A 26,840-nucleotide genomic window follows, 5' to 3' on the forward strand; every position below is an offset into this window, starting at 1 on the left:
ATAACTACATTGGATCCATTGGAACACAGTTGTTGTTTTTTTGGATTCCACCTGAAAGCGACGATATAAACAAAGAGTCTGGCAGGTCAAATCAGACAGTTATATATATATATATATATATATATATATATATATAACTGTGCTTCCCTTTCCTCTCCAGTGTGACATGGTGTCTGATGTTTGCTACAAAGTGAACGGCTTCCAGCGCTGCGTCAACACAGACCCAGGCTTCCACTGCCTGCCCTGTCCTAAACGCTACAAAGGCACCCAGCCGTTTGGCATGGGCGTAGAGGCCGCCAAGAAGAACAAACAGGTGAGCAGCTCATCCACCAGATCACTTTATAGTCTCTAGACTCTCATCCACCAGATCACTTTATAGTCTCTAGACTCTCATCCACCAGATCACTTTATAGTCTCTAGATTGACCCAATATATTAGAAACATCTCTCTGGACCCAATCTGCAGTAAGTGTCCAATGAAGTGTTCCTGAATTTCAAAGTGGTAAACATACCTCTGACGCTCACTTATCCGCATTAGCGTTCCCTATTGAGGGAGAACATTTGGTGAAAATAGACAATCTACAAGTTCACAACGTGTCGTGATTTTGTAGATCAGCTATTTTTGGCAAAGACATTTGGCGTAGAAGTAAAAAAAAAATGAAGAAGGGGACTAAGTATAGACCCCCCAGGGAACCCCGGTCAACTACGTACTGTATTTAGGGTATAAGTGGTTAAAGGAGTAGTCCACCCCAAAAATGACTTATTTTCTATCAATTACACTACACACCCCATGAAGCATTAAATTCATGGAGATTTTTTTGTTTCGTCACATTCCTAAACCAATAATTTGATTAACGGCGGAAAGATGCTAATGTAACCGGTGGGAGACTCAAAGGAAACTCTTTGAGTCTCCTACCGGAAATACACCTGCTCATCAAATTATTGGCTCAGGAATGTGACAAAAACTAAAAAGAATCCATGAATTCAAGGCTTCATGGGGTCAGGGTTAGGGTTAACACTAAGGCTTCATGGGGTCAGGGTTAGGGTTAACACTAAGGCTTCATGGGGTCAGGGTTAGGGTTAACACTAAGGCTTCATGGGGTCAGGGTTAACACTAAGGCTTCATGGGGTCAGGGTTAACACTAAGGCTTCATGGGGTCAGGGTTAGGGTTAACACTAAGGCTTCATGGGGTTAGGGTTAACACTAAGGCTTCATGGGGTCAGGGTTAACACTAAGGCTTCATGGGGTCAGGGTTAACACTAAGGCTTCATGGGGTCAGGGTTAACACCAAGGCTTCATGGGGTCAGGGTTAACACTAAGGCTTCATGGGGTGTGTATAGACCATAGACATAGGGTGTGTAATTGTGTAATTGATAGAAAACAAGTCATTTTTGGGGTGAACTACTCCTCTAAGTATTTGAATGCTGAAAAGTAACAGTTTTGTACATATGAGGTTTCCCCCCCACAGAGACCATATGTATCAGGATTAGTTTTCAAAGACGTGGGTCGTGGGCGTAGGTTTGTTATCGGTGGTTTTCTCCTTTCATTGAATTTAGATTTCCCTCCAGACTTTATCAGTATAGGCAGAGATCTCTGATCGTCTGGCTATACGTGAGACTATGAGCTTGTAGATCTGTTATTTTGGCTATGAATAAAGGTGCGCCTTGAGATTTTTTGACTTGCCGCGCCCTGGGCACAAAACGTCTGAAAACCCCTGCTGTGGACGGCGATTAATGCTATCATACACTCTCACACGCACACGCACGCACGCACGCACGCACGCACGCACGCACGCACGCACGCACGCACGCACGCACGCACGCACGCACGCACGCACGCACGCACGCACGCACGCACGCACGCACGCACGCACGCACGCACGCACGCACGCACGCACGCGCACACACACACACACACACACACACACACACACACACACACACACACACACACACACACACACACACACACACACACACACACATTCCAATAATGAGGCCAGTAAATCACCTAGGCTTCAGCCGCAGCTTCCATTCCATGTATGAATTATGATCTTTCCATCCACTTTGGTTCCATCTTCTATAGTTGTGAAACGACTCAGTGTTTCCACTACAGACGTTATATTTGTCTTATTTTAATAGGATTATTAACTAGTATTGCCTTCGTGTGATCATTAGCCCTTGGATAAGGTTGAACCTTTTCATCATCATGCCACTCTGCAGTGGTGGAAAGTAATAGTACAGAACACTTTGTACAATTCAATGAAGAAGTATTTTTATTTTACTGGATTATTCCTGATTTTCAATACTTTTACTTCTACTCCACTGCATCGCAGAGGCAAATATTGTACTTTGACTCCACTACCTTTATTTGAAAACTTTAGTTACTAGTTAGATTTTTATTACTGAACATACATTAACCACTTAAGTTCTATATGTAGTTTGGCTATTTGAAAATAGTCGATCTACACATTAAGCTCACAACGCGTCGCGATGCGACGCGTTGTGAGCTTGTAGATCTGCTATTTTCAAAAGATTTGTATACATTTTTAATACATTCTGCATAATGACTACTTTTACTTTCGGTATATTTTGAAGACAATACTTTAGTACTTTAGTAACTACTTTAGTACTTTAGTAACTACTTTAGTAACTACTTTAGTACTTTAGTAACTACTTTAGTGCTTTAGTAACTTCTTAAGTAGTTAGTTACTTGGTTGATTTAGATTCTTCCACCACTGCCACTCTGCCACCGTCCTTGCATAACACCCCTCAAGGACCACTTTGCCACTCTTTGGCCTTCCACAGCTGCCCGTGGCTTTGATCCCCCCCCCCCCCCCACACACACACACACACACACACACACACACACACACACACACTTGTACCAAACTGACTCTGGGAAAGGGGGGGGGGGGGGGGGGTATTGTCTCATAGTTGGCAAACGGTGGTCTTCATTTCACAGAGTGGATTAAAGGCCTCCCCGTGCTGCTGCCACACGGCTCTCAATGAGCTCATGTTGTGGCATCCACGCTAAGAGCTTCATTCAGCCTTAATGAGTGTCAGCTGGGAGGATCTAACGTTAAAACAATGCCAAGGAGCACTGGAGGGTCATATTCATATTCATGGCACGTACAGTCCAGGTCTATATAGGCCTGTCACAATTATTACATAATCGCTTAATCGCAATTATTCCAGATAATCGCAATTATGTTTGCATAATCGTCATAATCGTTTCCATGTTGAGAAATATGTTTGAACATGCTGCCAAACATATTTGCTTCAAAAAAAATTGGGAAATAGCAGATCTACAAGCTCACAACACGTCACAATACGACACGTTGTGAGCTTGTGGATCGTCTATTTCCACTATCAGTGTTTTTTTTTTAGGTATAAAGTTATTAAATATGTCAGAAATGTCTTTGTATATTAATCCATTGAGACCTGAAGCCGATTCTACATGTCTCCTAAATCTCAGTTTTCTGAAAAACGTATGTTTCTATATCAGTGGTTCTCAAACTTTTTCATGTCAAGGACCCCCAAAATTATATGTATTTGGCCTCGGACCCCCATCAAAATATTTTGTTCCAGGGACCCCCAGAAGCAAAGATTTGAGTTAAAAATGTTCGCTTTAAATTATTTATATTCAAAGATTTGCACACATTTTCACGATTTTTCAAAAATAGCAGATCTACAAGCTCGTAGCGCGGCACTCGGTGCCGCGCTATGAGCTTGTATATCTGCTATTTTTGAATAGCCCAAAGTGTAAAATAATGCTTTTTAGCTCAAATCTAAAAATGACACAGTTCCAGGTCTTAATGGGTTAAGGTTATTTGCTTCTCTCTCCAGGTGTGTGAGCCAGAGAACCCGTGTAAGGACAGGACACACAGCTGTCACAAGTACGCAGAGTGCATCTACCTGAACCACTTCAGTGACCCCATGTATAAGTGTGACTGCAGGACGGGCTACGCCGGAGACGGCTTCATCTGCGGAGAGGACTCTGACCTGGACGGCTGGCCCAACCACAACCTGGTGTGTGACGCCAACGCCACCTATCACTGCAAGAAGGTATTAACGCCACCTATCACTGCAAGAAGGTATATCATCACTTGAAGTTTGAGAACCACTGATATTATAACATATGTTTTTATTTCAAAAAAGACATTTGTAAAGATTTGCACAAATGTTCATGTTTTTTTTTTTTAAAGCAGATATCCAAGCTCACTATGAACTTGTATATCTGCTATTTTTGAATAGCCAAAGAAATCTAAAATGAGATTAGGGGTGTGCCACTAATTTCACCAAACGATACGATACGATATTTGGCTCACAACTTCGATACGATTTCGATACGATACGAGACGCACTTTTTTTATTATGAAAAATATATGGGGGAGAAAAAAAGCAAATGCAAACAAATAATTCTGTTTTTGCATTATTCAGATATGCAAACTTGTAGCTTTTCAGCTACAATAGCCGTTTTGAATCCAAATAGGGCAATAGTGTGACACCTGACCCGAAAAAAAACAACATGTTGTCACCCTTTTCACCTCGGGGCTGTTTGCATACCTGATTATTATTATTGTAAAAAAATATAAATAATGAAAACGATATTATTTTTTTCCAAAACGATACATATCGTCACGAAAACGTATCGCGATATATCGCGGGACGATATATCGGCACACCCCTAACAGAGATGCATTTCCGGATTGAATGAGTTAAATAGCTTTGCAGGAAAATAGCGGATCGACAAGCTCACAACTCGTCACATTTGCAACGTGTTGTGAGCTTGTGAGCTTGTAGATCGGCTAAGAGATTTGGTGTAGAGGGAAAAAAGGAGGGGGCTCAGTATATAGACGGTAGACCCCTGAGGGACTCTGGTATAGGTTTAAGTGGTTAAATTAACCTTCCGGATTTTCTCTTGTTTCAGGACAACTGTCCCAACCTCCCTAACTCTGGACAGGAGGACTTTGACAAAGACGGCCAAGGAGACGCTTGTGACAAAGACGATGACAACGACGGGATCGTTGACGAGAGGGTATGAGCGTGTTTTTTCAAAGATTCGTTCAGTTACAACATTAGATTTTTTTATTAACTCATTTTATTAACGCATTTACAATTAGTGGTGGACAAAGCATCTATTCAATTAAATACTATACTAAGTATTCAAAAGTACAAATTACAAAGTACTTTTTCAGAACCTTTCAGAAATCTTCAAACATTTTCGTCAATTGTGAAAATAGCCTATTTAAAATGTAACTGAGTGCAAAAAAAAAAGTGTACTTAAAGGTAGGGTAAGTGATTTATGTAAGTGTCAAATAGCTCTATATTGTGATAGTACTCCTCACTATAGAGTGTTTGTTCAGTAACAGGAGTCTCCATGTCTCTCCAGCTCTTTATTAAACAGAAAATGCATGCTCAGGGCAGGATACCAATTTTATCCAATCAGGATAGAGAACTCAGACAGGATACAGATTAGTGAAATTGGAAGTGATGACACAAAGACATGAGCAGAACAAATTGGAACTGGAACACTATAAAAATTAAGCTGATAAATGGGTACTCTCTCCTTATTGGCTGAAATGTTATCACCTAGCTGAAAATGTATTTTCTGTTTAATAAAGAGCTGGAGAGACAGAGAGACGCCTGTTACTGAACAAACACTCTATAGCAATGATTACTATCAGAATATAGTGCTTTAACCTTTTAACAAAACCCTTTTTGTTTTAACCAAAGAATATCACTTACCCTACCTTTAAGTACAGTACTCAAGTAAATGTACTTAACAGTCCATCACTGTTTTACAATAAAAAGTGTCCCGTCCCTCTCTCTCCCTCCAGGACAACTGTCCCCTCCTGTACAACCCGCGGCAGTTTGACTTTGACAAAGACGAGGTGGGAGACCGCTGTGATAACTGTCCCTACGAGCACAACCCGGCCCAGATAGACACCGACAACAACGCAGAGGGAGACGCCTGCGCCGTGGACATCGATGGAGACGGTAAGAAACAGCAAACGGTAAAGTTACACATTCTAGTTCAGTGATTATCCACCTTTTTCATTATTATTTAATCCAGTTTGATCGCATTTAGTCCACAGACCCAGTGTTGATTTTGACAGAAAAGTTTTAGTCATTAGTCTTTTGAATAAAATTCCATTTAGTTTTAGTCATATTTTAGTCATCAGAAATGTTTGAATTTTTGACTAGTTTTAGTCGACTAAATATCATAAGATTACAGTCGACTAAATCTACAGTTGATTTAGTCGACTATAATGTATTTTGTCGGGCCTTGATGGCGTCGTAATGGCTTGGTTGCCTCTCTGCTGAAAATAGCAGATCTACAAGCCCACAACGCGTCGCAGCACGACGCGTTGTGAGCTTGTAGATCTGCTATTTTCAGAGCGCAACACCCGAGGGCAACCAAAAGAAAATTATTTGTCTTTTACTGGATCTCTTCTCCACTAGATCCCACACTAACATTTTAGTCTAGTTTTTATTTGTTGACGAACATGTCAATATATTTAGTCTTAGTTTTAGTAGCTTAGTTTTAGCTTAGTTTTATTCAGTTTTTGTCAGTGAAGAAAGGTAGTTGACGAACATTTTTCATCATAGTTTTAGTCGAGTTTTAGTCGACGAAATCAACACAGCACGGACCCCCCATTTGGTATGATTGATGATATGTCTGATTGAAATACAATGAAAGCCAGTGTTCTTGTGGTCGGTCGTCCCTTTTCATTAGGACCACATTTTTACTTCTATTAGGCCTTAGGACTTCAAATCAGATTATGATTAAACATGTGTTACATCTTAGAGAAAGGCATGAGCATGTTGAGCTCACAAGCACATGTCAGAGACATGTTGGTTCTTTAGGGTTAGGGTCACAAGTACATGTCAGAGACATGTTGGTTCTTTAGGGTTAGGGTCCCAAACACATGACAGAGACATGTTGGTTCTTTAGGGTTAGGGTCACAAGCACATGTCAGAGACATGTTGGTTCTTTAGGGTTAGGGTCCCAAACACATGACAGAGACATGTTGGTTCTTTAGGGTTAGGGTCACAAGCACATGACAGAGACATGTTGGTTCTTTAGGGTTAGGGTCACAAACACATGACAGAGACATGTTGGTTCTTTAGGGTTAGGGTCACAAGCACATGTCAGAGACATGTTGGTTCTTTAGGGTTAGGGTCACAAACACATGTCAGAGACATGTTGGTTCTTTAGGGTTAGGGTCACAAACACATGTCAGAGACATGTTGGTTCTTTAGGGTTAGGGTCACAAACACATGTCAGAGACATGTTGGTTCTTTAGGGTTAGGGTCACAAACACATGTCAGAGACATGTTGGTTCTTTAGGGTTAGGGTCACAAGCACATGTCAGAGAGATGTTCGTTCTTTAGGGTTAGGGTCACAAACACATGTCAGAGACATGTTGGTTCTTTAGGGTTAGGGTCACAAACACATGTCAGAGACATGTTGGTTCTTTAGGGTTAGGGTCACAAACACATGTCAGAGACATGTTGGTTCTTTAGGGTTAGGGTCACAAACACATGTCAGAGACATGTTGGTTCTTTAGGGTTAGGGTCACAAACACATGTCAGAGACATGTTGGTTCTTTAGGGTTAGGGTCACAAGTACATGTCAGAGACATGTTGGTTCTTTAGGGTTAGTCTCACAAGCACATGTCAGAGACATGTTGGTTCTTTAGGGTTAGGGTCCCAAACACATGACAGAGACATGTTGGTTCTTTAGGGTTAGGGTCACAAGCACATGTCAGAGACATGTTGGTTCTTTAGGGTTAGGGTCCCAAACACATGACAGAGACATGTTGGTTCTTTAGGGTTAGGGTCACAAGCACATGACAGAGACATGTTGGTTCTTTAGGGTTAGGGTCCCAAACACATGACAGAGACATGTTGGTTCTTTAGGGTTAGGGTCACAAGCACATGTCAGAGACATGTTGGTTCTTTAGGGTTAGGGTCCCAAACACATGACAGAGACATGTTGGTTCTTTAGGGTTAGGGTCACAAGCACATGACAGAGACATGTTGGTTCTTTAGGGTTAGGGTCACAAACACATGACAGAGACATGTTGGTTCTTTAGGGTTAGGGTCACAAGCACATGTCAGAGACATGTTGGTTCTTTAGGGTTAGGGTCACAAACACATGTCAGAGACATGTTGGTTCTTTAGGGTTAGGGTCACAAACACATGTCAGAGACATGTTGGTTCTTTAGGGTTAGGGTCACAAACACATGTCAGAGACATGTTGGTTCTTTAGGGTTAGGGTCACAAACACATGTCAGAGACATGTTGGTTCTTTAGGGTTAGGGTCACAAGCACATGTCAGAGAGATGTTCGTTCTTTAGGGTTAGGGTCACAAACACATGTCAGAGACATGTTGGTTCTTTAGGGTTAGGGTCACAAACACATGTCAGAGACATGTTGGTTCTTTAGGGTTAGGGTCACAAACACATGTCAGAGACATGTTGGTTCTTTAGGGTTAGGGTCACAAACACATGTCAGAGACATGTTGGTTCTTTAGGGTTAGGGTCACAAACACATGTCAGAGACATGTTGGTTCTTTAGGGTTAGGGTCACAAGTACATGTCAGAGACATGTTGGTTCTTTAGGGTTAGGGTCACAAACACATGTCAGAGACATGTTGGTTCTTTAGGGTTAGGGTCACAAACACATGTCAGAGACATGTTGGTTCTTTAGGGTTAGGGTCACAAACACATGTCAGAGACATGTTGGTTCTTTAGGGTTAGGGTCACAAACACATGTCAGAGACATGTTGGTTCTTTAGGGTTAGGGTCACAAGCACATGTCAGAGAGATGTTCGTTCTTTAGGGTTAGGGTCACAAACACATGTCAGAGACATGTTGGTTCTTTAGGGTTAGGGTCACAAACACATGTCAGAGACATGTTGGTTCTTTAGGGTTAGGGTCACAAACACATGTCAGAGACATGTTGGTTCTTTAGGGTTAGGGTCACAAGCACATGTCAGAGACATGTTGGTTCTTTAGGGTTAGGGTCACAAACACATGTCAGAGACATGTTGGTTCTTTAGGGTTAGGGTCACAAGTACATGTCAGAGACATGTTGGTTCTTTAGGGTTAGTCTCACAAGCACATGTCAGAGACATGTTGGTTCTTTAGGGTTAGGGTCACAAACACATGTCAGAGACATGTTGGTTCTTTAGGGTTAGGGTCACAAACACATGTCAGAGACATGTTGGTTCTTTAGGGTTAGGGTCACAAGCACATGTCAGAGAGATGTTCGTTCTTTGCAGAGATTCTGAACGAGAGCGACAACTGCCCGTACGTGTACAACCACGACCAGAAAGACACCGACATGGACGGAGTTGGAGACCAGTGTGACAACTGTCCCCTGCTGCACAACCCTGACCAGGTATCCTAGTGTGTTGTTTAATATGTTTATGAATGGCTTTAAAGGTATCGTAGTGTGTTGTTTCATATGTTTATGAATGGCTTTAAATGTATCGTAGTGTGTTGTTTCATATGTTTATGAGTGGCTTTAAACGTGGCGTAAGTGACTTTTTGGGGCAAAGAAAAAGGATTTTTTTTTCTTTTTAAGGTTAAATAGCTGTACATTCTAATAGTAATCATTGCATTGAGTAACATGGGTCTCCCTGTCGCTGCAGATCTTTAGTAAACAGAAAATGCTGACTAATTACCATACATTTTTGGCCCGGCCCGAAAACGTTGGGTCGGGTTCGGACAGAATTTGAGAACTCTAGTTCTGATACACCGTAGTTTTTATGTTGTGGTTCTGCATGAGAGAGAAAGAATGAATGTGTCTGTGTCTGCGTCTGTGTCTGCGTCTGCGTCTGCGTCTGCGTCTGCGTCTGCGTCTGCGTCTGCGTCTGCGTCTGCGTCCGCGTCCGTGTCCGTGTCCGTGTCCGTGAGTCTGTGTCTATTTACGGAGCTAATCTCTCAAACCGCTGGAGCGATCAGACCAAACTTTGTATGAACGCTGCCAGTCGGCCACATAGATGTACCGGCACAGTTTTATAATTATTTTCACATACGTTTTATACTTTTTTAAATATATAACTTTATGTATAATGCAAGTCAAAGGGGCTCTGACCTTTGCCCCTAAAATAGTCATCAGCTATAATGTCATACCCATGATAGGGACGCCAGGTTGAAAGTGGTTTATAAGCAAGTTGTAAATGATCCCACAGGCTGACACAGACAATGACCTGGTGGGAGACCAGTGTGACAACAACCAGGACATCGATGAGGACGGACACCAGAACAACCTGGACAACTGTCCCTACGTAGCCAACGCCAACCAGGCCGACCACGACCAGGACGGCAAGGGAGACGCGTGTGACTATGACGATGACAACGACGGCATACCTGACGATAAGGACAACTGCAGGCTGACGCCCAACCCCGACCAGGTCGACTTGGACGGTAAAGGCTTGTTAAATGATTACAAAAATCTATACAGTATGTTAGTTATGTATTACCTGGTTCTCAACCTTTTTTGAGCCGTAGACCACTAGCAGTGTAATTGTTTTAATTAATATTTACCATAATGATCTTAACCACAAATGGCCAATCTACAAGCTAGTTGTGAGCTTGTAGATCTATTTTCAGAGGGCAACACTGTGCGCAATGAAGTACTTATCAAGCAAAGGATTGATATTGAACAATATTATATATATATATTATAATATATATTGTCAATATTTCATTTCAAGCGTTTTCTTCCCACACAACACCTACTAGTATAAAGTTTTACATTTTATGGACTTATTGAAATATTATTTAAACATTTCAATAATGAATAATTTTCCTATGGGCCACCTGTAATTATGCTGTGGACCAGTAGTCGACCTTGGACCACTAGTTGAGGATAGCGGCCTCTAGTGCCAGTGATGTCAGACTTCGGTTCTCTATTCATTGCTGGGGGAAAAAAACATAAAAAGTGCATTAGTGTCTTCTGCCAGACATCCTGGATGGAGATCCGTGGCTTAGTTACACACACCAGCTCCACCATCGCTCCCTTTTCGCTTGTCCTCCTTATTACTCCATATACGACACGCGGCCAGATGTTCCCACAGTTTACAAGTAGCACAATACCCCTAACCCCCCCCCCCCCCAACAGCCACATTACCCCTAACCCCCCCCCCCCCCCTAACAGCCACATTACCCCTAACCCCCCCCCCCCCCCTAACAGCCACATTACCCCTAACCCCCCCCCCCCCCCAACAGCCACATTAAGCGTGAAATATGGCCAATGTGGAAGGAGTTAAGTGGACCGGGGTCAGCGTTTGTGATGATGTCATCGTGCATGACTTCACTGCCGAGGAGGAGGAGGAGGAGGAGGAGGAGGGGGGAGGGGGGAGGGGGGAGGAGGAGGAGGAGGAGGAGGAGGCATCACACCAAGCCGTGAAGGTTTTATTTCCAATGGTGATTAATCCACAGCACTTAAAACCACTTGAACCCCACCATCCACCTTCTGAGGGGGGGGGGGGGGGGGTAGCTAAAGAATTACCGATCTACAAGCTCACAACGTGTGGCAGTATGTGCGACGTGTTTAGAGCTAGATTAATCTACACGGTAGGGCATTAACAGAATAATCGAATATTCGAATATTCGACTATCAAAACCACTATTCGACCACTGTAATCAAAGTCGATTATTCTATTTTATTCTATTTTTTTTCAGTGGCTTTTCTACAGCAGACATGCAGCTGTGAGCTCTGGTGTGACATCAACTCACATTCCTTGAGTCGAGTCGTCAATGCCAAAAAAAAAAATTATAATAATAATAATAATCAAATCGATTAATCGAATATTCGAATACTTATAGGTCGAATAATTCGAATGCTAAAAATCACTATTCGTGAATGCCCTACTACACGGACTTAAACCACTTGAACCCCAGGGGGATAAATTTGCCAAAAGAATTGCAGAGCTACAAGCTCAAAACGTGTCGCAACGTGACGCGCTTTGAGCTTGTATATCGGCTATTTTATGTATTGCTACTTTTACTTTACTTAACCCATTAAGAGAATTTAAATCCTGAACATTTGTGCAACTCTTTTAATACATATATTTTTTAAAGCAAACATTTGTAACTCAAATCGCTTCTGGGGGATTCTACAAATGTCTTCTAAATCCTTTTTTTTTTTTTTTACTTATGTTGCTATATATATATATGTGGTTCTCAAACTTTTTCATGTCAAGGACCCCCAAAATAATATGTATTTCCCCGCGGACCCCCATCTCATAATATTGTGTTCCAGGACCCGCCCAGAAGCAAAGATTTGAGTTTTTTTTTTTTTATATATTCAAAAATATGCTCCTCATTGACTTACATTGTCCGGTGAAACAGCTCTCAAAGCTCTCTTTTAGCACGTAAACAAAGTTGATTCAGACAATATAGAACATCACCAAACCCACTACTGTTTATTTTTTATACGAAAATGTCAACTTCCTGTTGATTTTACTATTTGAAGATCCGGATCCACACATCCAGTCTGGGTTTTCTTCCTAATAAAAATAAGTTTATTTATTAATTTATTAATTTATTTATAAAAAAAACAAAAAAACAGTACTGGGTTTGGTGATGTTCTATATTGTCTGAATCAACTTTGTTTGCTTTCGTTTACGCGCTAAAAGAGTGACTTTGAGAGCTGTTTCACCGTGCAATGTCAATGAGGAGCATATTTAGAATTTCTAATCACTGGAGTTATTATTTTTTATTTCTTGTCCACCTTTGGAGTTACATCATGGCAAGGTAACTACACAACTCAAACCTCTACCAGAGTGGTCTTGCCCTTTAAGTAAAAAAGTACTTCTCTTCCTCCACTGCAAGGCAGCGAGCTGCTTCCTCACAGTGGGTTTTATTAGGTACTGGCATCCTCTTCCCTGTCTGCTCATGGCTCTCAGTCTGAGCCTAATGGACTTCAGGCCTCCTTTAGATTCTTACGAGTGTCAGTGGAAGTTGTCACAGCGGGAATAGATGGCTGATGTTGCTTATTAAGACTTGGCAAACGGTGTTAAAGTGGCTTTCCTGGGAGGAGCTGACGTCTTTTGTTTCCATTGACGGTTGTTCTATATGCCTCTATGCGCTGGAGCCTCGGTCCCTCCCTCAACGTTGCAACAGTAACATAGTTGTTCATCTCAGATTCTTAAACAAAGCTCACAGAAATCTCACTTTGCTGTTATTGTTTACATGCAAGTGCACCGTAAACTCCTGAGTGTTAATGTAACTCTGAGAGTGTACAAATCGAACCAATTTGTACACTCTCAGAGTTAAATTAGAGATTTGTGACACCGTGATAAACAGGTGACGGCCGAGGTGACGCCTGCAAGGACGACTTTGACAACGACAACATCCCTGACATCTTCGACGTGTGCCCAGAGAACAACGCCATCAGCATCACCGACTTCAGGAAGTTCCAGATGGTCCACTTGGACCCCAAGGGAACGACTCAGATCGATCCCAACTGGGTGGTCCGGCACCAGGGCAAAGAGCTGGTGCAGACGGCCAACTCGGACCCTGGCATTGCAGTAGGTAAGCACACTTTAACGCACGCTCTCCGGGGGGAAGAAAGGATATTGAGCCACGTTCCACACAATCTCTCTACCAAGACATCAATATGTTTACATTGTTCCTGTCCATTCAACACGTTCTCTCTCCCAAGACATCAATATGTTTACATTGGCCAGTGTACCTTTTGAGTCTGATCATGTCATCATTTCTGCCTACACACAGAGAAATAATGGTTCTTAAATGGTTCTTTAAAAGGCTGTATGGTTCCACAAAGAACCATCAACGACTAAAGAACCATTTGATCTAGTGAATGGTTCTTCATGTTCCTCATTTAGTTCTAGAGAACCGTTTTTTGGTCAAAGAACCTTTGAACTCTTAAACCATGTCTTTAATAGGCAGACATTCATCGAAAATAGCAGATCTACAAGCTCACAACGCGTTGCGATGCGACGCTGATCAAGTAGGGCATTACAGAGATAGTTCAGGGGTTTTTTGGTACATTTTTTCCATCGATTAGTCACTCCACGGCCATTATTGTTTAGTTTTTGTCTCATTCCTAACTGCCAATATTTTGATGACCGGCAGCGGTTCCGGTAGAGAACTTTGTGTCTCCTACCGGAACCGCTACCTACCGGAACCGCTACCTACCGGAACCGCTACCCACCGCTCCGCTGGTCATCAGATTATTGTCTTAGGAATGAGACACAAACTAAAAAATATCCAAGAATTCAAGTCTTCATGGAGTGAGTCATACATAGAACTATCCTTTTTAATTTACAATAAAACCCAAAAGTTAAAATATGCAGATAAGAGGTTTCTACCCGACAGCAACGATATACAGTACAGTATACAGTAGATAGTTGATATACAGTACAGTATACAGTATATAGTTGATATACAGTACAGTATACAGTATGTAGTTGATATACAGTACAGTATACAGTATGTAGTTGATATACAGTACAGTATACAGTATATAGTTGATATACAGTACAGTATACAGTATGTAGTTGATATACAGTACAGTATACAGTATGTAGTTGATATACAGTACAGTATACAGTATGTAGTTGATATACAGTACAGTATACAGTATATAGTTGATATACAGTACAGTATACAGTATGTAGTTGATATACAGTACAGTATACAGTATGTAGTTGATATACAGTACAGTATACAGTATATAGTTGATATACAGTACAGTATACAGTATGTAGTTGATATACAGTACAGTATACAGTATGTAGTTGATATACAGTACAGTATACAGTATATAGTTGATATACAGTACAGTATACAGTATGTAGTTGATATACAGTACAGTATACAGTATGTAGTTGATATACAGTACAGTATACAGTATATAGTTGATATACAGTACAGTATACAGTATGTAGTTGATATACAGTACAGTATACAGTATATAGTTGATATACAGTACAGTATACAGTATGTAGTTGATATACAGTACAGTATACAGTATATAGTTGATATACAGTACAGTATACAGTATATAGTTGATATACAGTACAGTATACAGTATATAGTTGATATACAGTACAGTATACAGTATATAGTTGATATACAGTACAGTATACAGTATATAGTTGATATACAGTACAGTATACAGTATGTAGTTGATATACAGTACAGTATACAGTATATAGTTGATATACAGTACAGTATACAGTATGTAGTTGATATACAGTACAGTATACAGTATGTAGTTGATATACAGTACAGTATACAGTATATAGTTGATATACAGTACAGTATACAGTATATAGTTGATATACAGTACAGTATACAGTATATAGTTGATATACAGTACAGTATACAGTATATAGTTGATATACAGTACAGTATACAGTATGTAGTTGATATACAGTACAGTATACAGTAGATAGTTGATATACAGTACAGTATACAGTATATAGTTGATATACAGTACAGTATACAGTATGTAGTTGATATACAGTACAGTATACAGTATATAGTTGATATACAGTACAGTATACAGTATATAGTTGATATACAGTACAGTATACAGTATATAGTTGATATACAGTACAGTATACAGTATGTAGTTGATATACAGTACAGTATACAGTAGATAGTTGATATACAGTACAGTATACAGTATATAGTTGATATACAGTACAGTATACAGTATATAGTTGATATACAGTACAGTATACAGTATATAGTTGATATACAGTACAGTATACAGTATGTAGTTGATATACAGTACAGTATACAGTATGTAGTTGATATACAGTACAGTATACAGTATATAGTTGATATACAGTACAGTATACAGTATATAGTTGATATACAGTACAGTATACAGTATATAGTTGATATACAGTACAGTATACAGTATATAGTTGATATACAGTACAGTATACAGTATGTAGTTGATATACAGTACAGTATACAGTAGATAGTTGATATACAGTACAGTATACAGTATATAGTTGATATACAGTACAGTATACAGTATGTAGTTGATATACAGTACAGTATACAGTATATAGTTGATATACAGTACAGTATACAGTATATAGTTGATATACAGTACAGTATACAGTATATAGTTGATATACAGTACAGTATACAGTATATAGTTGATATACAGTACAGTATACAGTATATAGTTGATATACAGTACAGTATACAGTATATAGTTGATATACAGTACAGTATACAGTATATAGTTGATATACAGTACAGTATACAGTATGTAGTTGATATACAGTACAGTATACAGTAGATAGTTGATATACAGTACAGTATACAGTATATAGTTGATATACAGTACAGTATACAGTATATAGTTGATATACAGTACAGTATACAGTATATAGTTGATATACAGTACAGTATACAGTATATAGTTGATATACAGTACAGTATACAGTATGTAGTTGATATACAGTACAGTATACAGTATATAGTTGATATACAGTACAGTATACAGTATATAGTTGATATACAGTACAGTATACAGTATATAGTTGATATACAGTACAGTATACAGTATATAGTTGATATACAGTACAGTATACAGTAGATAGTTGATATACAGTACAGTATACAGTAGATAGTTGCAGTGAGAATGTGTTGGTCCATTCAAGCATTCATTCAGATATTAACCCCCCCCCCCCCCCCCCCCCCCCCGCCCGGCAGGCTTTGATGAGTTCAATGCCGTGGACTTCGCCGGCACCATGTACGTCAACACGGACAGAGACGACGACTACGCGGGCTTCGTGTTCGGCTACCAGTCGAGCGGACGCTTCTACGTGGTGATGTGGAAACAGATCACACAGACCTACTGGGAGGACAAGCCGTCCAAGGCCTTTGGCATCTCCGGCGTCTCGCTCAAAGTGGTCAACTCCACCACCGGCACGGGAGAGAACCTGAGGAACGCCCTGTGGCACACCGGAAACACCGCTGGACAGGTGACACTATAATAAGCCACCAATGGTCTGTTTAACGCGTCGGTTCTCACAGTGGGGTCTGGGGACCCCCAGGGGTCCTTAGGGGGGGTACCAGGGGGTCCCCAGCAAAATTTGTTTATATAACGTCACAATGAACCATATTTTATACTTTGGCTATATCGCAGCTAAATACATATCATTTTGTGGTCCTTGGAATGAAAAGGTTTGAGAACCACTGGTTTAACGCTTTGATGCACAAGTTTTTTTTTTTTGTAATTCAAATGTTTATTTGTTTTTTAATATGATACAAAATGTAACTCCAGTGGTACAAATCAGCATACAGCAAACAACAATACAGCCATTCCAAAAAATAAAATACAAAATAATAACAAAATACAAAATAAATGCTGTCCCAATATCAGAGAAGGTTCATATATATCCAAAATCTGTCCCATGTGTCCTTCATCTTTCTTTCTCCATTCACTCTACCCAACATATATTCGTATGATGTAATCTTAATCATTTCCTCATTCCATTCTTTAAGCCCAGGTGTCCTAGGGGTCTTCCAATTCCGCAGCAGTATTCTGGCAGCTGTAACAAGTCCAACTTTCACAATAGTGAATTCGTTGTTATTTATCCCAGGAACCGCTGCCCTGTCCCCCAATAGGCAGAGCCGCGGTTGTGGGGATAGAGTGAGTCCCACCCATTTCTCCAAATATTTTAAAACTGTACACCAGAATGGATACACCATGCGGCAATCCCATATCATATGCATATACGTGCCAACCTCTTCATTACATTTCCAACATGTATTGTTATCTGCTATTCCCATTTTAAGTAATCTAGTCGGTGTAAATAATATCTATGAATTATTTTATACTGAATAAATTTCCCTCTTGCTTCTCTGATCCCACTTCCTACATTTGCTATAATTCTCTTCCAATGATCGTCTTCAATATCAATACCCAAATCCTTCTGCCAAATCAGTTTGAGACCGTCACATGTATCCCCCAGCAGTTGTTTTGACCTTTGATGCACAAGTTAAGGCAAGCCACCTCTGATGCAGAATATGAGTCCAAATGTACCCGTATTCATTTCCTATTTTAATGCATGCGTGGTTGAGTGTTTCTTTGCCATTTTTTGAAATAAATCTATTTGATAATTAATATTCCAAGTATTCATTGAATACTTGGAATACCCCCCAGAAGAGGGATGCTAGGGTTGAAGTGCTTTAACTGTGTTATTGCTTTCATTCATAGGTGCGTACTCTGTGGCATGACCCCAAAAACATCGGCTGGAAGGATTACACTGCTTACAGGTGGCACCTCATCCACAGACCAAAGACTGGCTTCATCAGGTATGGAAGGAGAAGCAAGCAGAACCAACTTGAATGATGGGGGGGGGGGGGGGTGCGAGATTCCTATGAGAAATTATGGGGGGGGAGGGGGGGGCGAGATTCCTATGAGAAATGTTTTCATGAGCAGATTCAAAGAAATTAAACCAACTCATAAAAAAAACATTTCATCTGATATCGGTGCTGAAATTGTGGTTTAGGCGCTGTTTAGGCGCTAGCCATCTGTTTCTATATCTACGCACCCCTATACCAGTTGCCCATCACCGATCTTCATCATACTGTTACTCTGTGTAGAAATTAAATGAGTGTGTTTTGTCCTTTGTGTGTTTTTGCAGGGTCGTGGTCTATGAAGGCAAACAGATCATGGCTGACTCAGGACCAGTTTATGACAAGACGTTTGCAGGGGGAAGGCTAGGCCTGTTCGTCTTCTCACAAGAGCTGGTCTTCTTCTCCGACCTCAAGTACGAGTGTCGAGGTGAGTGTTTGGTCTACAGACTGGCTGCTCTATGGCACAGTTCAGTGGAGAGTGGAAAATACAGAGGCAGGTGTTGGCAGACTGTATACTGTGTTTAGTCATGAACAATATGTTGAACCACTTTGACCCTGGAGTCCCATTTTAGTTTGAACTGCATTTGAACCATTTTCGTTTGAACTGTGTGAACTGTGTGTGATGTGAATTTGTGTGTAGACAGACCTGTGTGCGTGTCTCTCTTTGTCTGTGTGCCTGTGTGTGACTGGTGTTTGGGTGTGTGTGTGTGACTGGTGTTTGGGTGTGTGTGTGTGAGTGGTGTTTGGACATACATGCCAATGTGGGAATGTGACAATGACAAGCACTCTTCCTTTGTGGTTATAAGGCCAGAGGATAGCTCTTAAAACCTCTTTTCATTAAACAATGTTTTTCAATATTCAGATAATCCGGAGTTTCCAACAGTGTTCATAAGGTAACGGTGAGACGGACTGTCTGTTGTGTGTCGGCTGACGCAAAGAAAAAAAGAAATAGAATAAAATAAAATAGCTCCACGCTATGTTTCTGCTTGTCACCTTGCCCAGTTTACAATGCCCCAGATGCATTGTGGGAAGTCCTGTGCGGTTCCAAGGACTTCGTGTCTTCATGTTTCGAATGCTAAATAAACAGTGGAAAATGAGATTGCTGCTTTTTCACCGCTGCAGATATAAGCAAAAACACGCTTTTTTGATGCACACAAAGGCTTGATATAGTAGCCGGTCTACAAGCTCACAACGTGTCACGCTGTGACACATTGTGAGCTTATAGATCGGCTATTTTCGGTGTGCGGCACGCACAGGGTGAAGTATAATTCACCCTACACGCACAGGGTGAAGTATAATTCACCCTACACGCACAGGGTGAAGTATAATTCACCCTACACGCACGGTTTGTTGCTGCACTTTGTCACATTTTTATGAAGCTATTATGAAGCCTCACATGAGGGACACTGCTTGAGTTGTGAACGTGTCAGTAACACTAAGCCTTTTTCCTAACCCATCCCCAGATAACTGAATCACGGTGGATAATATGAAGACGTGATGGAACGCTAAAAGACACTTGACCCTCAAACTGAAATACCGTTGCTAACGCCAGCTCAACGAAAATGGAACTTTCCACGTTGTGCCTTGATCCATCCATTGAAGAGGAAACCACGGCCATTTATTCCGTTTTCGAACCCGAGTGCCCTGCGGTGCATGGAATACATTTCCCTGGGAAGTTAAGACAGAGAGGAGAGAGTGAACAAATGCAAGAGCCGTTGACCAAATATCTACTCATACCTAATGTAACGCTGTCGACATTTTTAAAGGAAAGCCATCGTACAACCACTTACACTCTGTGATATTTTTCCTCTCACTTATTGTCTTCTGTAGTTGACTGAATTTTTCATCTTATTCTTTTTCTTTTTTGAAAACAATTGCTTTTATTCAGGAATAGCAGCTTATTGTTCAGTGCCAAGATCAGGATATTAGTGTGTTGTTCTGCAACTAAACCTACCGTATCTGAATTTACCTGCCGAACATTAACCTGCAACCAAAGCGTTATGGTCCATTTCTATCCATTTTAATCATCCTAAATGTTTTTTTTTATTCAGATCTTGAGTGAATGGTTTAGATTGTACTACCAAAGATGTTTATACTAAGTCTGTATTATAATTTCTTTTGTAAATTATTTATGCTCTACTTTTTTTTTACGGTTTGCTTTTTTTTTTGCTAGAGATTGTAAATAATTATTTATTTGTTTACACTGACAAAATTTGGAATTGAATATTACAAATGTGGAGATGAAATATAGTATTAGACGATTTGCTTGATCTTCAGTGGTGTCATGCACTTGATTTGTTTTGTTTGACGACTGTTAGAATGTTAGACAAACTGTTAGACATGTGGCCTCCTCCTTCAGATTATACCATATTATACTTATAGTGCTATATAGTATAACGTTCTGGAAAGATTTAACACAGGCTGCTTTCAAATGCTGAAATTAACATGGTTCCTGAGTTATTGTAGTTGAAAATGCAAGAAAGAGCCACTGTGTTTATTCTCTTCAATGTCCATCTGTAACCTCAACCACGTCCAACATGGCGACCCTATTTTGGGCTTGCAGTTATACACAAAACATATCAAAGATAAGCAGATGTACACGTTCACAACACATTGCATCACGCTTGTACAGTACATCTGCTATTTTAGAACATGTTTTAATACGGCATATGTGGTTAAAGGGATTTCTTTCATTTTGGTGGAACATTTTCTTGACATGTACTGTACGTACATACAGTATCCAGACTGTACAGACTATACAGACTGTACATACATACAGTATACAGACTGTACATACATACAGTATACAGACTGTACATACATACAGTATCCAGACTGTACATACATACAGTATACAGACTGTACATACATACAGTATACAGACTGTACTGTACATACATACAGTATACAGACTGTACGTACATACAGTATACAGACTGTACATACATACAGTATACAGACTGTACTGTACATACATACAGTATCCAGACTGTACGTACATACAGTATACAGACTGTACATACATACAGTATACAGACTGTACTGTACATACATACAGTATACAGACTGTACATACATACAGTATACAGACTGTACGTACATACAGTATACAGACTGTACATACATACAGTATACAGACTGTACATACATACAGGATACAGACTGTACATACATACAGTATACAGACTGTACATACATACAGTATACAGACTGTACATACATACAGTATACAGACTGTACGTACATACAGTATACAGACTGTACATACATACAGTATACAGACTGTACATACATACAGTATACAGACTGTACATACATACAGTATACAGACTGTACTGTACATACATACAGTATACAGACTGTACAGACTATACAGACTGTACATACATACAGTATACAGACTGTACATACATACAGGATACAGACTGTACATACATACAGTATACAGACTGTACATACATACAGTATACAGACTGTACATACATACAGTATACAGACTGTACGTACATACAGTATACAGACTGTACATACATACAGTATACAGACTGTACATACATACAGTATACAGACTGTACATACATACAGTATACAGACTGTACTGTACATACATACAGTATACAGACTGTACATACATACAGTATACAGACTGTACTGTACATACATACAGTATACAGACTGTACAGACTATACAGACTGTACATACATACAGGATACAGACTGTACATACATACAGTATACAGACTGTACATACATACAGTATACAGACTGTACATACATACAGTATACAGACTGTACGTACATACAGTATACAGACTGTACATACATACAGTATACAGACTGTACATACATACAGTATACAGACTGTACATACATACAGTATACAGACTGTACTGTACATACATACAGTATACAGACTGTACATACATACAGTATACAGACTGTACTGTACATACATACAGTATACAGACTGTACAGACTATACAGACTGTACATACATACAGTATACAGACTGTACATACATACAGGATACAGACTGTACATACATACAGTATACAGACTGTACATACATACAGTATACAGACTGTACATACATACAGTATACAGACTGTACGTACATACAGTATACAGACTGTACATACATACAGTATACAGACTGTACATACATACAGTATACAGACTGTACGTACATACAGTATACAGACTGTACATACATACAGTATACAGACTGTACATACATACAGTATACAGACTGTACATACATACAGTATACAGACTGTACATACATACAGTATACAGACTGTACATACATACAGTATACAGACTGTACATACATACAGTATACAGACTGTACATACATACAGTATACAGACTGTACATACATACAGTATACAGACTGTACTGTACATACATACAGTATACAGACTGTACAGACTATACAGACTGTACATACATACAGTATACAGACTGTACATACATACAGTATACAGACTGTACATACATACAGTATACAGACTGTACATACATACAGTATACAGACTGTACTGTACATACATACAGTATACAGACTGTACAGACTATACAGACTGTACATACATACAGTATACAGACTGTACATACATACAGTATACAGACTGTACATACATACAGTATACAGACTGTACGTACATACAGTATACAGACTGTACGTACATACAGTATACAGACTGTACATACATACAGTATACAGACTGTACGTACATACAGTATACAGACTGTACAGACTGTACGTACATACAGTATACAGACTGTACATACATACAGGATACAGACTGTACCGATGTAGGATTTGATCAGCAAACAACAAAACCACTTTCTTAGTTTCACTTTTTGAAAATGTCATATTTACAAACAGAAGATGTAAATCCAGATATAATATTTAAAAGATGGAGCTGTGTGTAAATACAGAGAGGTACAGTAAGGACAAAGGGATGTCTTTGGTGACACTGGATCCCCAGGATAACTGATGTTGTGAAGGTCTGTAGGGTGTGTGTGATGCTGACTAATGGTAGGATGAGATTTAAAGCTGCAATCTGTAAGTTTCACGGCCTCCCCGGGATTCAAACCCGGTTCTCCCTTCTAGCGCTCTTACAAGCAGTGTTGATTTAGATTTAGTTTTAGTCATTAGTCTTCCATTTAGTTTGAGTCATATTTTAGTCATCTGAAATGTTTTAGTTTTTGTCTAGTTTTAGTCGACTAAACATCATAAGATTATAGTTGACTAAATCTACAGTTGATTTAATCGACTATAATATATTGTGGCGGGTGCCGTGATGGAGTCGTAATGGTTGATTTTACACTTGGTTGCATGCTGAAAATAGCCGATCTACAAGCTCAGAACGCGTTGCGACGCGTTGTGAGCTTGTAGATCTGCTATTTTCAGAGCGCAACACCCGAGTGCAACCAAACATAAAATGTCTTTTAGTTCTACTGGATCTCTTCTCCACTAGATCCCTCACTAACATTTTAGTCTAGTTTTTATTTGTTGATGAAATTATCAGTACATTTAGTCTTAGTTTTAGTCATCATAGCTTAGCTTTTATTTCGTTTTTATTTAGTTTTCGTCAGTGAAAAAAGGTCGTTGACCAACATTTTTCGTCATAGTTTTAGTCGACAAAATCAACACTGCTTACAAGGCGGAATCCCTTGAGTCAGAGGATATATATTGCACTTATGAGCTTCAGGCAGTACTACTTGTCAACCAGTAGGTGTCAGGTCTAAATGTCTCAATGGAAGAGTATAGGGAGATCTCCACCTCCAGCCACTGCAGATGCACTAGTTATATTGTGTTAACATACTCTACCATACGGATTTTGTTAAAATGATGGTTTATTCGTTCAAAATGTCTGTTCCGGATTGCAGCTTTAAAACCCACTTGTGTGTGTGTGAGGGAGTTGATGTTTATCAGTCGCTGTACAGTACAACATGTAAGATTGGATGCAATGAAAACATTTGATAAAAGTCAGAATTATTGCTATGTCTTTACTATAATGCTCTACTATAATGAATCCAGATGAACGGCTCTCTAAAACCTAAATAACCTGTTGATGGGTTTCGACTGTATAGTGAGGCATAAGGACTGTATAGTGAGGCATAAGGACTGTATAGTGAGGCATAAGGACTGTATAGTGAGGCATAAGGACTGTATAGTGAGGCATAAGGAATCGTCAGTGTATAACGTTGTTGTTCGTCTTGTATAGCATCCACATTCTTCCATGTTTTATTTTCAGCTTATTTGTTTTGTTGAGAGTTTGCAATGCACAAAATGTAAAGTGTTTTTTTGTTGTTGTTTTGGTATACATGTGTTGTTAGATATACATTTCTTACAAATCATTATTGTAAGTTGTTCTGAAAGAGATAGTTCTGTTTCATAAATAAAGAAAGTGTACACCCCATAGAGTTGTGTTGATGTGTACTGTATGTCATCTGCACTTATATAAAAATCTGATTCCTCGTTTCATTTGGGATGAATGACAATCACAATATTTTAAATATATATATTTTAATGTATTTACTGACATTTCATATTGTGTTGTCTGTAAAGAATCGTCTGCTTTTGTACCACAAAAGCTGGAAAGCTGTTCTTTGAGATTCTTGTGGTGCTATACAGCACCACAGTGGTTCTTAAGTGGTTCTTTGGGTGGTTGTGGTGCCTCAGCGGTTCTTCAGTGGTTCTTTGGGATAGTTGTGGTGCTATATAGCACCTCAGTACAATTACTGAAGTCCTATAGAACAGTGTGGTTCCCAATCCTTGCATGTCAATATGTATTATTTATATATATATATATATATAAATATATATATATATATATATATATATATATATATATATATATATATATATATAGTGTGGGTGCCCTAGCTATTTTTGTAGGGGTAGTTGAATACAGCATTCTCATAATAATCACACTATATCGAATACATCTAATAAATATATGGGGCCTGAAATGTCTAATTCAAACAAAACAGGCATGCACACATGTCAGTCAAATACGTTTTAGTTCATCATCAATAAGTAGCTTATTAATAGCCTACAGGCTACACTGTAGCCTGTAGGCTATTAATAAGCTATTTAGGTGTATCTCCTGGAATCTCTATGAAACTGAAGAAAACTACAAATGGCTGCCAAGTGACATAAACTCTCAGTGTTTCTTTCCTATTGGTTGGCTGACTTGGCTCCAAGTTCACCATGCAGGGTGTCATGTTACAAAACAACAGATCTACAAGCTAACAACACGTTGCATCGTAACACGCTGCGAGCTTGTAGATCTGTCCTTTATGACAAGTGACGCTGAGAGCAGAAGGGACGCTGCGTCACAGCGCGAGCTCTGAAGTTCGTCTCGAGCGGAACAATAACAATCCTCCTGAGAATAAAACAATATAAACTGCGTCATCATTGATTCATCAAGAAGATAGAAGAAAGCAGCTTAAAGAAGAGGTGAGTGTTTAATGGCAAAGAATGTGGCTTTTGACGTTACTGGGGAAACTTTATTTTGGTAATTAGCGATTTTGTACCGTGTTTTTGTCGTGTATTCTGGTGGCTTTGAAGATGGTGATAATGGCTGTTATGAATATTAAGTTTGTTAACAATATGAGCCTCCATGTGGCTAAAACACAGACTTTACTAGACGTATCTTGATAGGTACATGTTGCCCAAATGATAGTATTATTACAACCATTTTGTGGCTGTCAACAGAGTTTAACAACTGTCAACCTGGCGTCCCGATTTTGTACATGTCATTATAAGTGAAAATAGGGAAAATATCCTATTTACAACAACGGTCACAACAGTCACATAGTGACACATGAGCTTGTAGATCTATTTAGCTATATAGTACTATGGTGGTTCTCAAAGTAAGGTCTGGGGGCTTAAAGGGCTGTCAGTGGGCTCCAAGCAAAATGAGTTAAAATAGCATTAAAATTAGTTTGACCACCAAAACCATATTTTATACTCACCCTATTTATTACATTATGTATGTATAACTGAGTAGGTATTGGTATGAAAGTGTTAATGCATCACATTGAAGATTATTTAGGCTAGTGTTTATTTTATCAATAGTGTTTCAAACTGAGGTACCATGTCTAGATTTGTAAGGAAACCCACTTACCTAAATGCTCACATATTAGGTTTAGTTCTACTTTCTTTGGTTTCTCATAAGAATATTAGCTATATTAGTGGATTTCATACATTGTGATGCTTGCCTCCTAAAAACAGAGTTAAGCCTTTTTGAGATGCTGATGGAGATTACCATAATAGTAATTTCTTGATGATTTTATTTTTATTTTAATATAAATGAGCATGCTGATTATATGGTTATAGGCGAACATTCGTCCTAGTTAGTACAGTAATGTGATAATTGCCTCCTTATTGATCTGTACCCAGTATTACAGTTAATGTAAGAGGTGTAAGGTAAACCTTATT

The 26,840-nt window shown here is 39.4% G+C and overlaps 1 protein-coding gene and 1 long non-coding RNA gene across 3 annotated transcripts in view; both read left to right on the plus strand.

Moving 5' to 3' along the window:
- Positions 1-21,127, plus strand: part of thbs2a (thrombospondin 2a) — a 47,059-nt gene extending 25,932 nt beyond the window's left edge. Inside the window, exons 12-23 of one of the 2 annotated variants that reach the window (XM_080450066.1) lie at positions 161-313; positions 3,849-4,067; positions 4,933-5,040; positions 5,843-6,002; positions 9,295-9,413; positions 10,210-10,444; positions 13,331-13,558; positions 16,730-17,001; positions 18,240-18,337; positions 18,670-18,809; positions 19,245-19,275; positions 19,846-21,127. In XM_080450066.1, coding sequence (XP_080306192.1) covers positions 161-313; positions 3,849-4,067; positions 4,933-5,040; positions 5,843-6,002; positions 9,295-9,413; positions 10,210-10,444; positions 13,331-13,558; positions 16,730-17,001; positions 18,240-18,337; positions 18,670-18,809; positions 19,245-19,275; positions 19,846-19,849 — 1,767 coding nt within the window. In that variant the 3' untranslated portion in view covers positions 19,850-21,127. The remainder of the gene's footprint in view (positions 1-160; positions 314-3,848; positions 4,068-4,932; positions 5,041-5,842; positions 6,003-9,294; positions 9,414-10,209; positions 10,445-13,330; positions 13,559-16,729; positions 17,002-18,239; positions 18,338-18,669; positions 18,810-19,244; positions 19,276-19,845) is intronic. The other variant, XM_080450067.1, reaches the window with a different exon arrangement.
- A 3,264-nt stretch (positions 21,128-24,391) lies between these two features.
- Positions 24,392-24,810, plus strand: LOC308100909. Its single transcript, XR_013934470.1, has 2 exons — positions 24,392-24,488; positions 24,573-24,810. It is a non-coding gene; the product is annotated as an uncharacterized lncRNA (long non-coding RNA).
- Positions 24,811-26,840: the final 2,030 nt, after the last annotated feature.

This window comes from Gymnoscopelus braueri, assembly GCF_963280865.1.
Source record: "Gymnoscopelus braueri genome assembly, chromosome: 14".
In the NCBI taxonomy this organism is placed as follows: Eukaryota; Metazoa; Chordata; class Actinopteri; order Myctophiformes; family Myctophidae; genus Gymnoscopelus; species Gymnoscopelus braueri.